This window comes from Solanum verrucosum, unplaced genomic scaffold (assembly GCF_900185275.1).
Source record: "Solanum verrucosum unplaced genomic scaffold, falcon-dt-bn FXZP01000112.1, whole genome shotgun sequence".
Classification (NCBI taxonomy): Eukaryota; Viridiplantae; Streptophyta; class Magnoliopsida; order Solanales; family Solanaceae; genus Solanum; species Solanum verrucosum.
The window spans coordinates 1,874,816-1,899,151 of record NW_026020441.1 but is presented as its reverse complement, the minus strand read 5'-3'; the positions used below and the strand labels follow the sequence as shown (position 1 = coordinate 1,899,151).

The following is a 24,336-nucleotide window of genomic DNA, read 5'->3' as shown; positions in this document are numbered from 1 at the left end:
CTCTAAGGTGTGCCTTCAGATCTTAAGTGCTCAAATATAACCTATTGACAATTCGGATACTGAACAATAATAACCATAACATCAGACTTAATCTGACCCCACCAATATTGTTGTCTCAAGTCATAATACATTTTGCTGGCTCCATGATATATAGAGTTTCTTAAAATATGAGCCTTAATTAGAATAATAATCTTGATCAAAGCTCTAAACTTGAGGGGTGCAACTGGCACCTAACCAAAATTTAGGTCTAAGCCGATCCTGAACCAGTTGCTAATAATGCATGGAAGCCACACACAATTAATATAGCTCAAATCAGTCCAAGACATTTAGGCCATTTTCGCTTCGTTTTTTTTTTTTGCTGTGTTAGTTATTTGTGTTTTAGAAAAGTTTATTTTTTTGTTGCATTTTTTTATTTTTAAAAATGAGATTTTCCCCCTTTTTTATTTTAAAAATGGCCTTTTACCATGTAACTTCATGTATCAATATTGTATAAATGTGTATAAACATGTATCTGTAATAGCCCGTATTATGAATATGCTTGTTATATTCTTGTGATACTTGACATAGACTTATAGTATAGGTTAGGGATCATGTTTCTTATATGATTAGTATTGGTTTAAACTATCTCGAAAGGTGATGTGATGCCTTGCACGTTTCAACATGTGTATTTCAAGTTAACTCCAACGAAAGTATTTAAACTCAAGACAGTATGGTGGTAATTGAGCTTAAAGTTGAAAGTTAAGTTCTAAGTTAAAGCAAAAGGGATTAATATTTAGAAAATGTAATAAAATAAGTGAGTTTCTTGCTTGACTTAACTAAGCTAGTAGGTGACAAGTAGGTGCATCACCTACTTTGACTTATTGACCAGTCCAAAGGACCAAGTAGGTGCATCACCTACTTGAGCTATATGGATCTAGTTAAAAAGGTCAATATTTATGGATCAGATTTGGGCCAATGCTAATGGACTCACTTGAGGCCCAAACTAAGTTAAATAAAAGGAAAATGACATTAAAACCCAGCAGCCAAATCTGCCAAGACCCAATGTAAGTGAAGCCCAACTAAGGAAAAGGGCAACTAGGTAAATCACCTACTTTGACCTTTTGAGCAACTTAATGTACATAAGCAGGTGCATCACCTACTTGACCAATTAGTGGCTGAAAATGAAGCTAAAAAGAAGGAAGTTCTAGAGGATATTCTTAAAGGTAAAGAAAGCTCAAAATAAGATAAATATTGACTACTATTCCCACACCATTTAAACACATAAATTTAGATTTAACTCCAACTCTTTATCTCTCTTTTCTCTTAAGGATTAAAATAGCAGCCTCCAATCTAGGGTTCTTGAAGAAACTCTCATCTTTGCAAGTTAAGGTAAGTGAAAACACTTATGGATTTAGCTTAATTCTCCCATGGATGATTAGGAAAACCAATTATTCATACTCAAGCACAAGTACAAGGGCAGAATGTGTCCACAAGTTACTGCTCACTTTCCTTGATTATTAAGATATATTTCTCTTCTTCTTTGGTTTAATTGTGAAAGGGAAGTTGAAGTTCTTGAAGATTTCAAGTTGAAAGGGAAAGTTGCATAAATTAAGGTAAGGTAACTACTCCTTTTTTTGTCCTCATTATGCATGAGTTTCAATGAAGAATTTCATGTGTATTGTTATTAAGAACTCAATGGGTGGTGAGTTTAGTATTTAGTTACTATGATAAAGAACATTTTGGCTGTTTTATGTGTATATGTGGGGACTGTGATGAGTCCACAAATTGGACTCATTTAGGGCTATATTTTAATAGAAATTATGTCTTCAAATGCTTATTTTGTCTTAATATCTGATGAAAACCTTTAAGTTTTAGGTATTTGAAGTTTGAGGCAAAGCATGGACACTACGTCGCAAAAAGGAATGAAAAAGCTGAAAAGAACGAAGAAATGAAGGCTTGAGGATCGCGGAGTCCACTTGGCGAGTCGTCGAACGGTCTTACTTCACCTTCTGTTCCAGTGTGCTGAGCCATGAAGGAAAGGATCAAGTCGACGGAAAAATGGAGTAGTCGACGCATCGCTGAGATGTTCCGCGAAGTAGTACCATTTCACCTAATGACCCAGATCACGACAATGTTGAAAGATGGTGCAAGACGGCGATAAACTATACCAAAAGGTAAATCACCGAGTCGATCGACGATTCTGACTAACGACGCCGAATGATTCGCTGCATCACAAATATATGGAAGCTATAAATACTATTTAGAGTTGTAGTTTAAGAGTTGAACAATTATTATAATTTTGATATATAATAGTACTTTTTGAGACTTTTGCTCCAAGTTTGAGAGGGTTTGGAGAACTTGAAGAACAAAATGGTTTCATCTCCAAAGATTTGGACTTGGGTCTCTTGGATTCTTCATTCTTGGCCTGTAACAAGACTTAAATCTTTATACCCATTTGAATTCAAGCTCATTTAGGTATAAATTTCTATATCTTGATGTGTGGCTAAAAATCCCAATTCTTGGGGTGTGATTTAGCGAATATGGGTTAAGATAATTATTGGGTCTTGCTTGCTGATAGTCTATTCGTAGTTTAAATGTGATTTCGTTTAGTGGCTGTAGATGAATTTAATGAATTTGTAGTTGTAAATACAAGTTAATTTATGTGTTTTCGGCTTGCTCGTGAGTGAGGTCGTAAAACTAAGACCACTAGATTGATGGCCAATGTGAGTGGGTCGACATAAAGTTCAGCTCGAAAGAGTGAACCCTAGTCCCATGTCCACACACTCAGCTCGAGAGCGTGAGTGGGTTAAGGCGTAGGTTGGTCTTTATGCGGCAAGTGGGTGTCTGAGAGGAACGCATTTGAAACGGGGTAAGCTGCTCGAGAGAGAGCTTATCCCCTTTAAAGTCTAGCCTAGTCACAATTATTCTATGAATCTTCTATCGAAAGCATGTACCCAATAATCTAGCTTAACCCGTATTCCCATCAAATCCCAAGGATCCCCTCTCATTATTTAGAAATCCTTATTTATTTTATTGTTTTTACTTACTAGTGACAAAACCCTACTGTTAATTGACACTCTTGTGTCCCCCTTTAATTTACAATGTTTTTAATCGTTAATGTCTTTAGCTACGATTAGTTAGAACTTAATTTTATTTTTCTATTAATTCTCAAAACCACTCACTTGGTAACGATCCCAACCCTTGGTTGGGTTATTATACTATTGCACGATCGTAGAAACTTGCATCAGAAGTTGTGTCCTTGATTATGCAAACATCAAAATGGCGCTGCTGCCGGGAAGTGGTGTTATTTGGGAATTCTTAGTTAAGTAAATAAATTTATTCTTTTTAGTTTTAGCTTTACTAATCTAAATTGTAGTTTTGTTTTGCTTGTTTGGAATATCAAAGCAAGGAAACAAGAATAGATGATCATTATGGATACCACACGGATCACCCCCTCTTGAAACTACTAAACCTCAGGGACAACCTCCTGACATTCAAACAAAAAGGTGATGAGACAATTCAAGAAATGTGGCTGAAGTTCCATGCAGTGCTACAACTGTACTCATCTCATGGGATGATTGACAAGACACTACTGGAGTGTTTCTATAGGGGTCTTGGACTCGAAAATAGAAGTATAGTAGATCAATTTTGCGTAGTGGATAAGCTACACCAGCTCTACGAAGTCGTCACAAAATCCTTGTGGTATGGCTGAAACCAACAAGGATGTCAAAACGAAGCAAGAGTGGGATGCACTAGTTACTCAGATAGATGTTCTATCCAAACGAGTCATGAAGTTGAAAGTACAAGCCATGGAAAAGGAAAAGCACTTCCTCCTTCGCGAATGTAAACACGGAAAGAAGCATGGGGGCGTGCAGAATGATGAAGCCATTTCACTTATTCAACAAAAACTTGAAGAACAAAACAAAAAGTTGAATGAGATGAAGGATAACATTGAAATGTTGAATGAAACATCTACCGCAAACTCCATGACTATTTAGCTGCAGGATGCTCAAATCACCCACTTGATGACAGGTCACTATCCACCATTCGCCGAGGACTCGCCTAACTACACCATGACTCCGAGGATAAAGAATAGTTGTTGACTTGCGTCATGCCGCGACATTAACTAAGGCACTGTTTGGGAGGCAACCTAAAACCCCTTATCATTTTTATAACTGCATATTAGTAAAATAATGGTGTGTTGTTGGTATAGGTTGAAGTGTGAGTAGTGTTCGAAAACGTGAAGGATGACAAGCAATAGATCCAGTCGGTGAGTCGCCGAAGGGGTCAGCGTACCCGACTTGACCCGCCGTTTGGCTCAACACACCTATAAATCGGAGCCTGTAAAACTCAGCGAGCTTGAGAAGCATTTCAGCGTGTCGCCAACCAGATCGGTGACCACAATTAAGATCGTCATTTGGACCCTCTCGTTGACTGAAGGTCCTGTAAAACTCAGCAAGTCAAATGACCATTCGGTGTGTCACCAAATGGATTGGCGAGTGCGACAAATTCGCCGAGTGGACGTGAACTCGACAGTTTATGAAGGCCATAAGTCTTAAGAGTCCAAATTCTTCATTTTCCCTCGCTTTTAACTTTCACAAACTCACACCAAGGTAGTATTTTTTATTTTTTTTTGCATTTTACTAGTATTTTTGTTAGTTCATTTGTGCTCAGAGTTGGATTTCTTTGTTGCCTTGCATTTCAGTCTTACCATTATCAGCATCAAAGGTTAGTTGCCTGACACTCGAAATTATTTTTATAGAATTTGTACTCATTCGCAATATCCGTATCCTATTCTTGTGTGTGCCTGTACTAATCTCTAAATATGGCTCAATTTGTTTATAAGTGTTGAGACCCCCTTTGTTTGTGCTTTTAGTAGAAGCATGTTTTGTGGGATTGTGTTTGGATGTTATGGATCTTAGTTAAATCTCACATGTGCATGTGTTGACTTTGTTTTTAGGGGTTAAAGGGGTTGAAATCGAGAAGGTGGGTTGAGAATAGGCACATTAGGCTGTTTGGCGAACTAGGTCTAGCCCGCCGAACTACTCGGTGGTTCACCAAATGCCCTCATCTCACTTCAATTTCTTATGGAATTTGATGTTTAATGTTGTAACTTTCGGTGAGAAGCCTGAGGCCGGCTAAAGTACTCGGTGACTCACTGAAAGTATTCTTGATCACCCTTTTTCTGCCTCCTTTGATTTTGCATACATTTCAACTTTTGGCTGACTCATCGGATCTTTCGAGCCAATCCATTTTATTCTTCTTGAGGATTCGTAAATATGGCAAAACCAAAAGCTGTCGAGAGAATTGTACCAACCCAAGAGAAGACTGAAAGGAAGACGATGAATGAAGAGGCCGCTACATCCAAAGGCAAGGCCACTACACCGCCCACATCTGATTGGAAGAAAGATAAGGGAAAAGGCAAGGGAGCCATGGAATTCTATGCATCTTATGGTCGGTTACCTATTTTCAAAAATTCCAAGAAACCATGAAGTACCGTCATGGGCCCAGGAGTTTCATGCCGCTATACATACCTATTGGGCAAATTTGCAGGAGGTCACTCCTAATGGACCTCACATGGTCGATGCATCAGAAATATCCCCGGTTCTTGACGCCCAAACCTCGAGCATGACCCCAAGCACTGATGCCCAGACAGATGGAGCGACTGCTTAGACAAGATTGTCTCTTTACCTCTATTTTTGTCTTTTTTTAATTGACTTGCTGGATACTGTTGTCTTTTTTTAATTGACTTGCTGGATACTGTTAATTGCATTTGAGGACAAATTGATTTTAATTATGGTAGGGTGAGGCCCACACCTTTTGTGTGCTACTTTTATTTGTGTTTCGTGTATATATTTGGGATGTTCTGTTTAAAATTGTGTTTATACTGCATTTCCTATGGATGTTTGAGCTTATGGCTCCTTTTGTTTTCAATTACAAAATGATTTTGACCCGTCAAGAAATTTTTGCCACCTCCCGTGTGTTGAATGTGACTGTTCTTTTGCAAAATTTAAGTCTCGGTCCCGATCAATACCGATGACTTGAATAGTGCTTACAATCGAACGAACATGAATGTGCGGCTACGATAAGGCCAAATAAAGTTGCATAGCTAATATGTGAACTTTTTGCATCTCGTTGTGATTAGCCATTTATCAAATTGATTCTCTTGTGATGACCGTTGCACACTAGCGAAAGTGTGGAGTCTTGTTTGACTTAAGTGTTGATGCCTTATGTGATAAGCTTACCTGGAACCATGCATGACAATACCTAGAATTTGTCATGTTGGTCCGATTAACTAAGTAAAACTTTCTCTTGATATGATCTTAGGAAACTTCGAAGAGTGTGAACCAATTTGACATATACCTCTTTTGTGACCTACCTTATGAGCGTGTGATTCTCTCTTGAACATCCTTTGGGCCTTACCCTTTTTTGGAAGAAACTTGATGAAAACTAGACCTTTCTTAATCCATTACTTATATTCCTCTTGAATTGTGGTTAGTTGAATAGCCAAGTTAGGCCAAAAGCCTAAGTTAAGGGTGTGGTGAAAAGATAAAGGTAAGTCAAGAAGTGCAAAGAAAGTCTCCTCTTACCCATGGTTTTAAGAAAAATGGAACCCCTCCATATAAAAAAAAAGAGAAAAGAGAGAAAAAAAAGAATGAAAAAGAAGGTTGTGGAATAAAGTACAAAAGAGTTGGGGTTCCCAAACAATCCATAGGAAGCGAATAATAGGATGACCTATGATACACTAATGAAAATGATGAAGGAAAAAGAAAGGAAGTGTTGAGAGCACCACAAGTCACTGAGCTTAAATGACCATACTTTTACACTCAGCTCCGTTACAAGCCTTGTTAAGACCTTTGTGATCTTGAAAAAGTCGAAACAAATGTTGATTGGAAAATACGAGCAAACTTATGAGTGAAAGCATGCATTGTTTTTATCTTTGTGAGTGTGAGCATTGTACCTGATTCCAGAACTTTAAATTGATTATACCTTTGCGTGTGAAAATAGAATCATCATTTGTGTGAGGGCATTCGAAGGCTTTTGTTGAGGTTGAAATTGCATTTGAAGCAAGTATTGCGAGCTTGAGAATCTTTGGTAATGGTGTGTCATAACTTGAATCTTTGAGTACACAATTGATCCTAGCATAAGTAAATTGAGTCTTGTTGTGTGCAATCATGATTGAGTCTTATGTAGCACTGTTCGAGACACCCTTTTTGAACGGCTGAACTTGAGTTTGCTTGAGGACAAGCAAAAGTTTAAGTTGGGGTGTTGATGAGTCCAAAAATTGGACTCATTTAGGGCTATATTTTAATAGAAATTGTGTCCTCAAATGCTTATTTTATTTCAATATTTGCTGAAAACCTTTAAGTTTCAAGTATTTGAAATTTGAGGCCAAACATAGACACTACGTCGCAAAAAAGAACGAAAAGGCTAAAGAGAATGAAAAAATGAAGGCCTGAGCATCGCTGAGTCCACTTAGCGAGTCGCCGAAGAGTCTTACTCCGCCTTCTATTTCGGTGTGTTGAGCCCTGAAGGAAAGAATCAAGTTAGCAGAAAAAAAGAATAGTTGGCGCATCACCGAGATGTTCTGCGAAGCAGTACCATGTCGCCCAATGACCCAGAGCACTACGATGTTGAAGGATGGTGCAAGATGGCGATGAACTACACCAAAAGGCGAATCGGCGAGTCGATCGACGATTCCGACTAACGACGCCGAATCATCCGCTGCACCATAAATCTGTGAAAGCTATAAATACTAGTTAGAGTTGTAGTTTAAGAGTCGAACAATTATTATAATTTCCATATAGAATAGTACATTTTGAAACTTTTGCTCCAAGTTTGAGAGGGCTTGGAGAACTTGAAGAACAAAAGGATTTCATCTCCAAGGATTTGGACTTGGGTCTCTTGGATTCTTCATTCTTGGCTTGTAACAAGACTTAAATCTTCATACCCATTTGAATGCAAGCTTATTTAGGTATAAATTTATATCTATTGATGTGTGGCTAAAAACCCCAATTCTTGGGGTGTGATTTAACGAATATGGGTTAAGATAATTGTTGGGTCTTGCTTGTTGATAGTTTATTCATAGTTTAAATGTGATTTCGTTTAGTGGTTGTGGATGAATTTAATGAATTTGTAGTTGCAAATACAATTTAATTTATGTGTTTTCGGCTTGCGAGCGAGAGAGTTCGTAAAACTAAGACCACTAGATTGATGGCCAGTGTGAGTGGGTAGAAAGATTGAACCCTAGTCCCATGTCCACACACTCAGCTCGAGAGCGTGAGTGGGTTAAGGCGTAGGTTGGTCTTTATGCGGCAAGTGGGTGTCTGAGAGGAACGCATTTGTAACGGGGTAAATTGCTCGAGAGAGAGCTTATCCCCCTTAAAGTCTAGCCTAGTCACAATTATACTATGAATCTTCTATCGAAAGCATGTACCCAATAATCTAGCTTAACCCGTATTCCCATCACATCCCAAGGATCCCCTCTCACTATTTAGAAATCCTTATTTATTTTGTTGTTTTTACTTACTAGTGACAAAACCCCATTGTTAATTGACCTTCTTGTGTCCCCCTTTAATTTACAATGTTTTTAATCGTTAATGTCTTTAGCTACGATTAGTTAGAACTTAATTTTATTTTTCTATTAATTCTCAAAACCATTCACTTGGGAACGATCCCAACCCTTGGTTGGGTTATTATACTATTGCACGATCGTAGACACTTGTATCAGAAGTTGTGTCCTTGATTACACAAACATGAGACTGCATAGTTGATGTTGGGAAAAGTGTGAATATTTTATATGGAAATATAGGAGGGGTGGTGATACACCACCAAACTGAATGTTGTGAAGGCTTACTACTCACACCACGTTGGTATGTAGATGTAATTCGAGGAGAAGTAATTGAACAACGCCCTTGATATGATAAATTATAGGTCCGCTGTAGGGCTACCATTTTTGTGAGGTTAAGTTGCCAAATGTGTTGATTATCTACTAATACTAGTTTTACTTATTTCATTGTAGATTAATAATTTGAAAGGAAGGAGGTTAATTCCTTGTAATATCTGAGTTATACAGCAAGGTATGTAAGGCTATTCGATTCCATATTCTTTGGCATGAAATCTGATACTAGCGATTAATATCAATGAAGTGAATTTCCTAAGTTCTATTTCTATTAAATGAAACATTGTGGCAGCATAAGATCTCCAACTAACTAACAATACATTCCCCATTTCCTTAGTGTGTAGAATTACTACATTAAATGTTCATTACCCTACATTTGTATAATTTTCCACCTATGTGCTAATATAGAAATGGTATTCGCAACAACAAGCTCGATAAATTATCATCGTATTCAATTGAAGTCAATTGTGTCATTTAAGCTCACAAGTAATGCATTGATGTTACATAGATTCTTATGTCATTGTTACTTCCTAGAAGTATTATTTTCATGTCTTCTACTACTGGTCCGTAGTTCCAAATATAAAAAATGATTATGACCACCAAAACAACAATCTCAAAGATTAAAGAATCTAAGTGAAGCAATATGTATAACTATGGGTGGCAACCCAAGGGCAAATGCCTAGCAATGGTCGATCTCAATTGGTATAGAAGGGTGGCAGCTCAGGGGCAAAAGCCTAGCATGGGCCGATCCTAATTGGTATAGAAGGGTGGCAGCTCAGAGGCAAAAGCCTAGCATGGGCGATCCCAATTTGTGTAATTATGAGGACAACATCACAGGGGTTAAAATGGCTAGCATGGTTCATCCTCTTCTACCACTCATCAACTAGTCATTCGTATCACATGTCTTATAAAGATCATAACACACAGAAAAGTAAAGGAATGAATGCAATATACATGATCCCACAAGAGTCACAAAGGTGGTTGTATTTTGATCTATGCACTTACATATGGATACTTGATGTCATTTGATCCTTGTTTGACATATGTTATTGCCTTACATATTCAGTACATTTTTTGTACTGACGTCCCTTACAGGGACGCTGCATTTCATATTGCAGGCACAGGTACTCAGCTACTATTGGTGAAGCTCCAGGTTGATTCGAGGCTTATCAAGTCTTTGGCACCTATTTTGTTGTTGTATGAGTTAAGGGTAAGGCGGGGTCTTGTCCCACCCTAAACTATGGTTTTCTATCTTTTAGAGGCTTTGTTGACTAATGTATATAGTTCAGTTGTGTCTTGTCTCATAATAAGTTATGGCCTCATCGACCAAGTCTTATATATAAGTTTTGGGTCTACTTATGTTCGTACCGCTGCATCCTATGCGAACTTGTCACATTTTTAAGATTGTCATAGGTATATGCATAGTAAGAACATGTTACATGTTAATTCTCTCAGGCCTTTAGGGTATCGGGTGCCTATCTGTCTTAATGGGGTTTGAGGGGAGACAAAAGTGGTATCAGAGCAGGTCATTCTAGGGAGTCTACAAAGCCGTGTCTGTGTAGAGTCTTGCTTATGGATGTGTTATGCACCACATTTATAAACAGCAGGCTACGGGACATGTAGGAGTTGTCACTTTTATTTCATTTCTTAGATCGTGCGGTAGAACCGGTATTGTAGGTGAATCATATATATCTTCTAAATTGTATTATAACAAAGATGCCGGTTATGAGAAGGAGTAAAAGTACAAGTAAGCGAGTAGATGTGGCTGCCCAAGAAAGGACCAGCCGACCACCACCTAATCAAGTTGTTCAAAGTAAGGCTCAAGATAAGTCTTTATCACAGACTTCCCCGACCCCTCAATCTCCAGAAGATCTAAGGAGGGAAGATGCAACTTAAGAACCCCCCTATTAATGCTACCGAACAAGATTTAAAGAATGCAGTCCAATTATTGACTCGTATAGTTGTTTTCCACGACCAAAGGCAAGAAGGTCCAGTTGCAGGTACTAGTGGTGTAGATAGAGCAGCTGGCACACGGAGACGTGATTTTCCTAATTTGGACCCTTCATCATTCACCAGGACAGATCCTAATGAAGATCTATAAGACTTTATAGATCATATCTAACACACTTTGGATGTTACATTATGCATGTAAGTGAGAAAGAAGCACTTGAGCTAGCAGCATATAGATTAAAAGGTGTGGCTATATTGTGGTATGAAGCTTGGAAGCAATCTAGGGGAACATATGGACCTTCAGCTATGTGGAAAGAGTTCAAAAAGGCATTCTTTGATCATTATCTGCCATAGGAGATCCGAGAGGCCCTTGCGGATCAGTTCTTAAATCTCCACCAAAGAAGTATGAGCGTGAGAGAGTAAAATCTCAAATTTAATTCCTTGGACAGGTATGCTCATAATGTAGTAGCTACTATGGAGGATAGAGTTCATCAATATGTGGATAGATTAGATTCATATATGGTTAGAGATTGTACCATTGCTTCGTTAAATAAAGATATGGATATAGCAAGGATGAAAGCTTTTGCGCAAAAACTGGAGGATCAAAGGCAAAGAAGAAGGACACAAGAGTCGGAAACAGGGCATCCTAAGAGGGCCAGATCCATGGGGCAGTTTACATCATCCCAAGGTAAGTTTAAGACTTGATTCTTTAACAGATCACCTAGGCCATCATCTTTCTACTCTACAACTAGTGCTCCACCACGGTTTCAAGGGTTTGGGGCATCAATTTGGGAAAAGAAGTGAAAACCAAGGTTCACAAATAGCAGGTCATCAGGAGCAGGGAAGTATGAGCCAATCAAGGCATCCTCGACAACCTTGTAAACAATGTGGAAGAAATCATCTAAGTGCATGTAGGTTTGGGATAGATGTTTGTTTTTGGTGTGGTACACCGAGAAATATGATGAGAAACTGCCATCATAGGGGCATGAGTGGTGTTGCACAGCCTATTAAATCAGTTATTGCATCGTCCTCATCAACACCTTTCTTAGGTAGGGGACTACTGATGCCCACATGTCGTGGTAGAGGAGCTAGGGGAGTAGATAGTTCTACTAGAGTTCAGAATTACACATATGGTCTAGGGGATCGACAAAATTTGGAAGTTTCGCCGAATGTGGTTATAGGTACATTGTCCATCTTTTCACATATTGTCTATGCACTAATTGATCAGGGGTCTACATTGTCATATGTTACTCCATTAATTGCTGGTAAGTTCAAAAGAACACCAGAATTACTGGTGAAGCCATTTGAAGTGTCTACACCGATTGGTGAGTCTATTATAACTAGAAAGGTTTATCATAATTGCATTGTAACTGTTTGTGATTGTGATACATTGGCTGACTTTGTTGAGCTAAAAATGGTAGATTTTGATGTTATAATGGATATGGATTGGTTAGCTTCTTGTTATGCCATGGTAGATTTCCGAACTAAGATGGTGTGTTTCCATTTTCCAAAAGAGGTAGTCCTTGAATGGAAAGGTAATATTGGCGCACCAAAAGGTAAGTTTATTTCGTACCTTAAGACAAAGAAAATGATGTCCAAAGGATACATATGTCATCTAGTAAGGGTGAAAAATATATATGTAGAGTCACCAACTCTTCAATCCATTCCAGTGGTAAATGAACTTCCTGATGTATTTCCTAAAGATCTTCCGGGTTTGCCTCTAGAACGAGAAGTAGAGTTTGGTATTGATGTGATTGCAGACACTCAATCTATCTCCATCCCTCTATATAGAAGGGCCCCGACAGAATTACGAGAGTTGAAGGAGCAATTAAAAGACTTGTTAGAAAATGGATTCATAAGGCCTAGTATGTCCCCATGGGGAGCACCAGTTTTATCTGTACGTAAGAAAGATGGCTCGTTAAGAATGTGTATTGATTACCAGTAGTTGAATAAAGTAACAATTAAGAACAAATATCCCCTCCCTAGAATTGATGATTTGTTTGATCAGTTACAAGGTGCTAAGTGTTTTTCAAAGATCGACTAAAGGTAGGGTTATCACCAAGCGAGGGTCAAAGACAAAGATATTCCCTAGACAGCTTTCCGGACACAGTATGGTCATTTTGAGTTTTTAGTCATGTCATTCGAGCTAACAAATGCACCAACAACTTTTATGGGTTTGATGAATAGGGTGTTCAAGGCATTTCTAGATGTGTTCGTGATAGTATTCATAGACGACAGTTTGGTGTATTCACGATAGAAAGAGGACCATGTTAATCACTTGTGACAGGTTTTACAAACTTTTCATGATCGTAAGTTGTATGTGAAGTTCTCTAAATATGAGTTTTGGTTGAAATCAATGGCATTTTTAATTCATATTGTATCTGACAAAGGAATAAAGGTTGATGCTCAAAAGATAGAAGCTGTGAAAAACTGGCCAAGACCTACAACGCCAATGGAGATCCGTAGTTTTCTTGGATTGACAGGTTATTACAGAAGGTTCGTTGAAGGATTCTCTTCCATTGTTGCACCCTTAACAAAGCTAACACACAAAGCGACCAAGTTTTAATGGAGTGATGAATGTGAAAAAAGCTTCCAAGAGCTGAAGAATAAATTAACTTCTACACTTGTATTGGTGCTTCCAGAAGGAACGGAAGGGTATGAAGTGTATTGTGATGCTTCGGGAGTGGGACTAGGATGTGTATTGATGCAGCATGGTAAAGTAATAGCTTATGGCTCAAGGCAGCTGCGGCCAAATGAGAAAAATTATCCAACTCATTATCTAGAACTAGCAGTAGTTGTATTTTCTTTGAAGATATGGCGCCACTACTTTTATGGAGTTCATGTTGACATATACATTGATGACAAGAGTTTGCAATATATCTTTAAGAAAAAGGACCTAAATCTGAGGCAGCGAAGAGGGCTGGAGCTATTAAAAGATTATGACATTGATATCTTGTATCATCCCGGGAAGGTAAATGTAGTAGCTGATGCGTTAAGTCATAAAATAATGGCAAGCACTTATGGGTAATCTATGGAAAGACAAGGAATAGCTAAGGATCTATGCCAACTAGCTAGCTTAGGGGTTCGCCTTCTTGAATCTCCAGACGAAGGGGTTGTTGTGCAAAATGCGGCAGAATCCTTATTAGTAATGGAAGTGAAAGACAAGCAGTACACTGATCCTATTCTATTACAACTTAAGGAGAATTTATAACATGGTATGACAAAGGCATTTGAGCTTACACAAGAGGGAGTACTTTGGTGTCAAACCAGATTGTGTGTACCTAATGTAGATGAATTAAGAAAGAGGATAATGATGGAAGCACATCATTCAAGATATTATGTCCATCCAGGGTCAACTAAAATGTATCATGACTTGAAATAAATGTATTAATGGGGTGACATGAAGAATAATATTGCGGAATTTGTGGCTTAATGTCCAAATTATCAACAAGTAAAAGTAGAGCACCAAAATTCCGGAGGTTATAGGCAGTGTATAGAACTTCCAATTTGGAAGTGGAACATAATCAACATGGATTTTGTCACTGGCTTGCCTCGCTCATTTTGGAAGTTTGACTCCACATGGGTAATAGTTGACAGACTCACTAAATCAGCACACTTCTTGCCGGTGAAGACTACTTATACAGTCGAAGGGTATGCAAGGTTGTATATTAAAGAAATAGTTTGACTACATGGAGTTACAATCTCTATAATATCTTATAGAGGAGTTCAATGCTGTAAATTTTTGGAAGTCATTTCAGAAGAGTTTGGGAACACAAGTGAATTTAAGTACAACCTTTCACACTTAAATGGATGGTCTGGCAGAATGTACAATTCAAACACTTGAGGATATGTTGTGAGCTTGTATATTAGACGTCAAGGGTAGCTGGGATGATCATCTACCACTTATTGAATTCGCTTATAACAATAGCTATCATTCTAGTATCCAAATGGCACCTTATGAAGCTTTATATGGGAGGAAGTGTAGATCCCCAATTGGTTGGTTCGAAACAGGTGAAACTATCTTATTTGGGATAGATCTTGTTCATCAAGCTATGGAAAAAGTCAAATTAATACAACAACGACTAGAAATAGCTCAAAGTTAACATAAATCATATGCGGATGTTAGAAGGAGAGGACTAGAATTTTCTATAGGGGATTAGGTGTTCTTGAAGGTGTCTCCAATGAAAGGGGTAATGAGGTTTGGTAAAAAAGAAAAGTTGAGTCCACACTATATAGGGCCATATAAGATTATTCAAAGAGTTGGCCAAGTAGCCTATGAGTCAGAGCTACCACAAGAGCTTTCATCAGTTCATCCGGTGTTTCACATCTTGATGCTTCGGAAGTGTATAGGTGACCCATCGCGTATTACTCCTACTAAAGATGTACAAGTTACTGGAGATCATTGCTATTTTGGATAAAAAAGTTAAGAGCTTAAGGAATAAAGAGGTAGCTTCTGTAAAAGTACTATGGAGGAACCAACAAATAGAATAAGTTACATGGGAAGCGAAAGAAGCAATGAAATTGAAGTATCCTCATCTCTTTCAGATCGATGAGAAGGATGAAAATTCTTAGTTGAGGCATTGACAAGTAAGTATAAGTTTATATGTATTATGTGATTAATAGTAGTACTAACTTAGACTTGAACTTGTTTGGGTTGGATAGTCATGCTAACATTCGATGACGAATGGCTAAAGGGGGGAATGATGTAACAGCCCATATTATGAATATGCTTGTTCTATTCTTGTGATACTTGACATAGACTTATAGTATAGGTGAGGGACTATGTTTCTTATATGATTAGTGTTGGTTTAAACTATCTCGGAAGGTGAGTGATGCCTTGCACGTTTCAGCATGTGTACTGCAAGTTAACTCCAACGGAAGTATTTAAACTCGAGACAGTATGGTGGTAATTGAGCTTAAAGTTGAAAGTTAAGTGCTAAGTTAAAGCAAAATGGATTAATATTTAGAAAATGGAATAAAATAAGTGAGCTGTTAACTAAGCTATAATAGGTGATAAGTAGGTGCATCACCTACCTTGACTTATTGACCAGTCCAAAGGACTAAGTAGGTGCATCACCTACTTGAGCTATATGGATCTAGTTAAAAAGGCCAAGGTTTATGGATCAGATTTGGGCCTATGCTAATGGACTCACTTCAGGCCTAAACTAAGTTAAATAAAAGGAAAATGAAATTAAAACCCAGCAGCCAAATCTGCTAAGGCCCAATGTAAGTTAAGATCAACTAAGGAAAAGGGCAACTAGGTGAATCACCTACTTTGACCTTTTGAGCAGCTTGATGTACATAAGCAGGTGCATCACCTACTTGACCAATTAGTGCCAATGAAGCTAAAAGAAGGAAGTTCTAGAGGATATTCTTAATGGTGAAGAAACCTCAATATAAGATAACTATTGGCTATTATTCCCACTCCATTTAAACACATAAATTTAGAATTAACTCCAGCTCTTTCTCTCTCTTTTCTCTTAAGGATTAAAACCACAACCTCCAATTTCTTCTAGGGTTCTTGAAGAAACCCTCATCTTTGCAAGTTAAGGTAAGTGAAAACACTTATGGATTTAGCTTAATTCTCCCATGGATGATTAGGAAAACCAGTTATTAATACTCAAGTACAAGTACAAGGGCATATGTGTCCACAAGTTACTACTCACTTTCCTTGATTATTAAGATATTTTTCTCTTCTTCTTTGGTTTAACTGTGAAAGGGAAGTTGAAGTTCTTGAAGATTTCAAGTTGAAAGGGAAAGTTGCATAAATTGAGGTAAGGTGACTGCTTCTTTTTTTGTCCTCATTATGCATGAGTTTCGATGAAGAATTACATGTGTATTGTTATTAAGAACTCAAGGGGTGGTGAGTTTAGTATTTAGTTACTATGATAAAGAACATTCTGGCTGTTTTATGTGTATATGTGGGGACTGCATGGTTGATGTTGGGGAAAGGTGTGAATATTTTATATGGAAATATAGGAGAGGTGATGATACACCACCAAATTGAATGTTGTGTAGGCTTACTACTCACTCCACGTTGGTATGTGGATGTAATTCGAGGAGAAGTAATTGAACAACGCCCTTGATATGATAAATCATGGTCTCGCTGTCGGGCTACCATTTTTGTGAGGTTAAGTAGCCAAATGTGTTGATTAGCTACTAATACTAGTTTTACTTATTTCATTGTAGATTAATAATTTGAAAGGAATGAGGTTAATTCCTTGTAATATCTTAGTTATACAATAAGGTATGTAAGGCTATTCGATTCCATTTTCTTTGGCATAAATTCTGATACTTGAGATTAATATCAATGAAGTGAATTTCCTAAGTTCTATTCCTAGTAAAGGAAATATAGTGGCAGTGTATGATCTCCAAATAACTAACAATAATTTCCCCCTCTCCTTAGTGTGTAGAATTACTTCATTAAATGTTCATTATCCTACAGTTGTATAATTGTCCTCCTATGTGCTAATATAGAAATGGTATTCGCAACAGCAAGCTTGGTATTATCCTCTTAGTCAATTGAAGTCAATTGTGTCATTTAAGCTCACAAGTAATGCATTGATGTTACATAGATCCTTATGTCATTGTTACTTCCTAGAAGTATTATTTTCATGTCTTCTAATACTAGTCCGTAGTTCCAAATATCAAAAATGATTATGACCACCAAAACAACAATCTCAAAGATTAAAGAATCTAAGTGAAGCAATATGTATAACTATGGATGGCATCCCGGGGGAAAATGCCTAGCATGGGTCGATCCCAATTGGTATAGAAGGGTGGCAGCTCAGAGGCAAAAGCCTAGCATAGGCTGATCCCAATTTGTGTAATTATGAGGACAATATCACAGGGGTTAAAATACCTAGCATGAGTCATCCTCTTCTACCACTGATCAGCTGGTCATTCGTATCACATGCCTTGTAAGGATCATAACTCACAGAAAAGTAAAGAAATGAATGCAACATACATGATCCCACAAAAGTAACAAAGGTGGTCATATTCTGATCTATGCACTTACATATGGATATTTGATGTCATTTGAGCCTTGCTTTACATATGTTATTGCCTTACATATTCAATACATTTTCCGTACTGACGTCCCTTATGGGGACGCTGCATTTCATGCTGCAAGCACAGGTATTCAGCTGCTATTGGTGAAGCTCCAGGTTGATTCGGGGCTTACCGAGTCTTTGGCTCCTATTTTGTTGTTGTATGATAGTTAAGGGTAAGGCGGGGCCTTGTCCCGCCCTAAACTAAAGTTTTCTATCTCTTAGAGGCTTTGTAGACTAATGTATATAGTTCAGTTGTGTCTTGTCTCATAACAAGTTGTGGTCTCAATGGCCAAGTCTTGTATATAAGTTTTGGGTTTACTTATGTTCGCACCACTGCATCCTATGTGAACTTGTCACATCTTTAAGATTGTCATAGTTATATGCATAGTAAGCACATATTACATGTTGGTTCTCTCGGGCCTTTAGGGCATCAGGTGCCTGTCTGTCTTAATGGGGTTTGAGGCGTGACAGTATCAATATTGTATAAATAGTTATGTAATGTATCGATATTGTATAAATGATGTATAAATATGTATCAATATTATATAAATTCTATATATACGTATATCGATATTGAATAAACATGTATGTAATGTATCAACATTGTATAAATAGTACATAATTGGGTATCGATATTACATAAATAATTTTATAACATATTGATTTCGATATTTATTTGACTATCATGTATTTTCACCTTAATAATAATAATAATAATAATAATAATAATAATAATAATAATAAAACTACATAAATATTCATTTTTCCACTAAAGAAGTGAAACAATTAGAAAAATAAAAAAAATTAAAATAAGCAACAAAAAAATATGAACAACAATTTAATTTTTTTTAAATAGCACAAAAAAAAAAATCCTTTAAAAATATGAGATAGAAAATGACCAAATGGCCAAACTAACATTGCCGGTATTTTACCAAATAGCCGAGCCGGAATATTTGGTACAAACAAATTTGACCATTTTTAGTATAAAAAACAAAGGTGGACATTTTGCCTAATTTCCCCTATTACTATTCATTGATTTCCTCAACTATTCTTTTGAAGTTATAAATTTCTAGTATTTCAATGGCGAAGGCTGCAGGCAGTGGGAGCAGTTCCAGATGGTCTCTTTCAGGATTTACCGCTCTCGTTACGGGTGGCACACGTGGAATTGGGTAATCCCAACTCCAATACCTTAATTTCTTTTCAAATAATTTCTAGTACATGTTTCTGGGTTTCAATTTGGATGAGTATTCTTTTTAGGCATGCGGTTGTGGAGGAATTAGCGGAACTGGGTGCTACAGTCTACACTTGTTCACGGAATGAAGCACAGCTCAACGAACGCTTGCAAGAGTGGGCTGTTAAAGGCCTTCAAGTCAAGGGTTCTGTTTGCGATGCATCTTCTAGGGAACAGAGAGTTCAACTCATGGAAAACGTCTCAGCGGCTTTCGACGGAAAGCTCAACATTCTTGTCAGTTCTCTCATTAATCCCTTTTTGATGAATTGTTTCACTAATGGTCTCTATATGCAAAATAATCAATTACATAGTATTGTAGTGTTGTGCGGGCTGTGGTAGTGAGATTTGATTTGAGGACTTCCCAATTGATACCATATTGGGGTGTGTTGACAATTTTATCTAAAAGCTCAAACTATTAAAAACATCACATTTTTATTATTTAATTGTATTCTCGACATATGTTAGAGCTTAGTATTTGCGGAGCTCGTTTGTTCCAGCTATGATTAATATCTGATTTAATGGTGAAAGAATAGGAACATTGATAGAAAGAGCTTACGTAGCATTAAGATTCTTTTGATTCTTAGGTTATTTCTCCGGCTTTACATGTGATTGTTAAGGTTCTAATTTAGAATGGTGGTGTTACATGTGCTTTCACCGGATTTTTATAACTAGTTATTGGTGCCAGAAAAAGTCCTAAAAGAAATTGTTGCATTCTCAATCTGAATCTGGTGCTCTTGGACATGTATGCTTTCTGTTTTTAGATGTCCTCATTTTCAAACAGTGTACAGTTTTTGAACCACGTTATTGCTTTCTCTCTGGCCATAGATAAACAATGTGGGGACTAACGTTAGGAAACCCACCACTGATTACACTGCTGAAGAATATGCCCGTCTGTTTTCTACCAACTTGGAATCTGCATACCATCTGTGTCAACTTGCTCACCCTCTTTTGAAAGCATCTGGAAATGGATCGGTTGTCTTTATCTCTTCTGTTGGTGGTCTGGTGCACCTGTCCACTGGTTCTATTTATGGAGCAACGAAAGGTTAGTTGTACTCATCCAATCACTCTTTTGAGTCCTTGAACAATTGAAGATAGAGTGCTGAGACTTTTCTTTTTTTTTTTACTAACTTCAGGGGCAATAAATCAGCTCACGCGAAATTTGGCTTGTGAATGGGCAAAAGATAACATTCGGGTTAATGGTGTTGCCCCATGGTATATAAAGACGTCTTTGGTAGAACATGTAATATTCTTGACCTTGCTTATGAATTTAATTTCTTGAATCTCTATGCCCAAGTAATTGCAGATTGGAGATATAGCTATTGAAAGCTTACGTGAGGCAAAACATTTCTTTGATTTTGCTGAGGTCTGAGCAGAGAATGTAGTTCAGACTGCATCATATTCTCTCAAAATGGCTTTTTAAGAGATCTTAATGCTGACAATAAAGAAACTAAATATACAGCATGCCACACATTGAGCACATAGTGAACTATTCCTTTGCCTTTTACTGAGACTATGCATACCTGTTACACAAAGTGGCATAGGCCAAATTGAAGAACAGCCGTTGCACAAGTACATGGCTTAGCCATCATCCAACTTACAGATTCCAACAATTATATGTATTGTAAAATGTGTCTTGTATTTTTTATCGCTACTTTTGGATCACAAATGGTAATAACTTTCTATCATGAACTTTATGATAACTAACTAATTTCATTATGTACATTGGCTGTAGGATTTTTTTTCCTTAGGTGTAACTATCCATTTTCTGGACCCACTGCTCAGTTAATTTGGATTTGTGCCACGTAAGCCCATTAAAAGGGGGAAGAGCTCCCTACCAGGGATTTTTTCTTTCCGGGACTAGAATCTGAGACCTCTAGTTAAGGGTACTTCTGTTCTGTTGCGTTTAAGGAATGTATTGGATGTGACTAAATAACAAGTGTCAAATTGCTAAAGCACTTGGATTCTTGTTTCTATAAAAATGTCATGATTTCTAGTGTTCATTTGGAAAAGGAATCGCACATGGCGAAACAGGTTTTCTGCTTTTCTATGCCTTAGATCTATTCTTCAACCATTTTCATGTGTAGTCATACTTTTTTCTTTCTGCAAATAAAGTTTATTTAATTTCTTGTTCTTATATTGCCAAAGCATATTTGACTCTAGTTGAATAGTTTTAGTTGTGGCAAGTAACTTTGGAAATGGTTAGCTCTGATTAATATCTTTTTTGCTTTCCCGAAAAGAGAATAAAATCCCCTGAATGTGACAGGAAAATTTTGTTATTTCCTGAGTTCTGTATAGAGAATTATGTTAGGATTGCTATGTTTTTTGAAGACTAGGTATTTTTTTTGTTTATATGTATTGACAAAGTATGTTGATGACTCATATCACAAATGGGGTTAATTCTATTTCTTGTGGAGAATGCTTCCGGATTTTATATGTGAATCAATGAGAGTACTAGCCCTTGATGTATTCTATGTTAATATAATCTTTTCACTTAACCACATATTCTCCAAATTTTGCTGAATTTTATGGTTTTCTTTTGCAGTTGCTCGAAAATAAAACATTTTTGGATGGAGTAATATCTAGAACTCCGCTTAGACGTCCTGGAGAATCTCAAGAAGTTTCATCCCTGGTAGCTTATCTATGTTTACCTGGGGCATCTTACATTACGGGGCAAGTTATAGCGGTTGATGGTGGATTCACAGTCAATGGGTTTGAAACGCCAAGTTTCTGATCTTGAGATGGTCCTTGTATCTTTTTTATGTGCAGACACTCATCTTTGTTTCTTAGTGATCAAATTGAGACCGTCATGAATAAAGCTCTATTTTAATATCTTCCTTAATCCCTGTTTATCGGATCATAAGATGACATGCCTTATTTACTGAATATATAATCTAGTTTTCTATCTCTTTTTTTTTGTTCTGAGAAGAGCATTTTCTGTAGTTGATTATGTTGGGCATCATATTAAGTTTTATTTTTTTTTCATCTTTGCACGTTCCTTGCAATTGCTTTTGTTGAAGTGCCATTCTGTATTTTATTTGAACTGTTGGGCGGGAAACATTTGATTATTTGCACATGTTTATAAAGACCTCCCAACTCAATCATCGTGTTTTTTTCCCATCCGCTTAGTTTATGTTATCTCCGGGTACATGAGTAGATGTGGAAGGTAGTATTTATTTGGTGAAATAGTCAAGGTGCATACAAACAGATTTATGTACCGTCCTAAATAAAATAGAAGATAGAGCTGGTTAATTTTGACTTCACATTTAATGACCAGCACAGTTAGCATCATTTGTCAGAACTGCATTGCTTCTCACAGTTCTCTACATCTCCTCTCTATTCAGTAAACTTGAAATATGGTGGAAACCCTATTATCCTATGGCATTTGTCAACTGAGTTATTAAGAAATTTTGACTTGATATGTACTGATATGAAGCCAAGAAAATATTTATGATTTACACTTCGTAGAGGGTTAATCATAAGGTTATTTTTTTAAAACAGAAACACAAGTATTATTTAACCCCATAAGATACTGAACCAACCTATTATCATGCACATATTTCACTATTTTACCCTTACCTCTACAAGTAGAGTTGCAAGAACACTATTTTACCCTTACCTCTACAAGTAGAGTTGCAAGAACCATTGATTTTAGAGTTAATAATCAAAAACATATTTAAAATATCATGTTTTACAAAAAGGGCTATTAGACACAACCTCCACATCCCCTTCCTCGAAAGAGGGATTCATTCACTAATGATATTTCAGGTGATTTGAGGGATGAAGAAAATAAGGATTGCTAGCAGATATTGAGGAAAAAGTTTATAGTTGGTCCCATAATTATTTATTTACAAAAGTCACTTAACCATTTTTTCTAAAACAAAAATTACCAATCTTCGAGTTAGGAGTGTACAAAATCGAACCGAAAATCGAACCAAACCGCAAATCGAGTCAAACCGAACAAAAACCCGACTAGTGGTTTGGTTTGACTTGGTCTGGTATTGGAAAAAAAAAACCCGATTATATTTGGGTTGGTTTGGTTTTAACTAAAAAAAACCAACCCAAGACCAAACCAACCCGACATAATATATGTAATTTTAAAATTTTATTTTATACATAAAAATATTTACATTGATATAATTTTAAAATATTTCTCATTTTATTTCATAGTTTTTATCTTTTAATATATTATTTTAAGTTTAAAACTTTGAATTCGGAATGGTCCAATAAAGATTATAGTTCATAGATGTTGATAATTATAATAAAACTTAAATCAAAATCAAATTAATACTAATGCAAAAAGAAAATCAATTCAACACTGAGAATGACAATAATATTGAATATTTGTTCTTTAGTTTTACATTGGTTTAGACAATTAAAATACATAATCTAATTTTAATTTTCCTTAAATATTTAATAATGTAACTAATACTTATTAAACTTATTTTAGCATGATTTAGTACTTTTAAATTATGATCATTTTCATTATGACTTTGCAATATTTATTTTATATGATGATTTCATTATTATTTTTTATTGAATATTTTAGTGTCATCACTCATCTCATATTTTGTGTTATTTTCTTAATAAACACCATAGATAATTGTATTTTGGTTGGATTAAAGAAATATTTGGAGCACAAGTTAATTATATGTTTGTATGCAAACTTTATCGAAAAAATCCAAAAATCTGAAAAAATCTGAGGTTTATTAGTTTGGTTTGATTTCTAAATTTTAAAATTTGACACAATGGTTTGGTTTGATATTTGAAAAACCCGAACCAACCCGAGGTTGAAAACCCGAAAAAATCTGAATTTTATTAGTTTGGTTTGGTTTATAAATTTAAATTTTTTGCACAAATGATTTGGTTTGATATTTGAAAAACCCGAATCAACTCGGTCATGTCCACCCTTACTTCGAGTATATATATTAACATGAAAAACACTCACCAACATGGGTTATGGTGAGACTGTTTCACCTTTAATCAAAGGTTTCGAATTTGAGCCTCGAGTATGGAGAAAATTCTGTTGGACGTGTCACTTCCAACTAAGTCTTGCAATGCGTGATTCGAATTTATTCAGAATTCCAATGCATGCTCCAAATACCGAATGAAAAACAAAAAAATGAAAATCACTCTATTGGAAATCCTAACTTTCTGATGAATTTTTGCCTTTTTCTATAAATCTAATAAATAAAATTCAATTAGAAAAGATCCAACCCGACCCC

The 24,336-nt window shown here is 36.6% G+C and overlaps 1 protein-coding gene across 1 annotated transcript; it reads left to right on the top strand.

Annotated features, from left to right (window-relative positions):
• The first annotated feature begins 18,925 nt into the window (after positions 1-18,925).
• Positions 18,926-22,016, top strand: LOC125808448 (tropinone reductase homolog At5g06060-like). Its single transcript, XM_049488149.1, has 5 exons — positions 18,926-19,052; positions 19,141-19,348; positions 19,940-20,156; positions 20,248-20,354; positions 21,657-22,016. Exons 1-5 carry the CDS (start codon positions 18,964-18,966, stop codon positions 21,843-21,845), a joined length of 810 nt encoding a protein of 269 aa, XP_049344106.1. The 5' UTR covers positions 18,926-18,963; the 3' UTR covers positions 21,846-22,016.
• Positions 22,017-24,336: the final 2,320 nt, after the last annotated feature.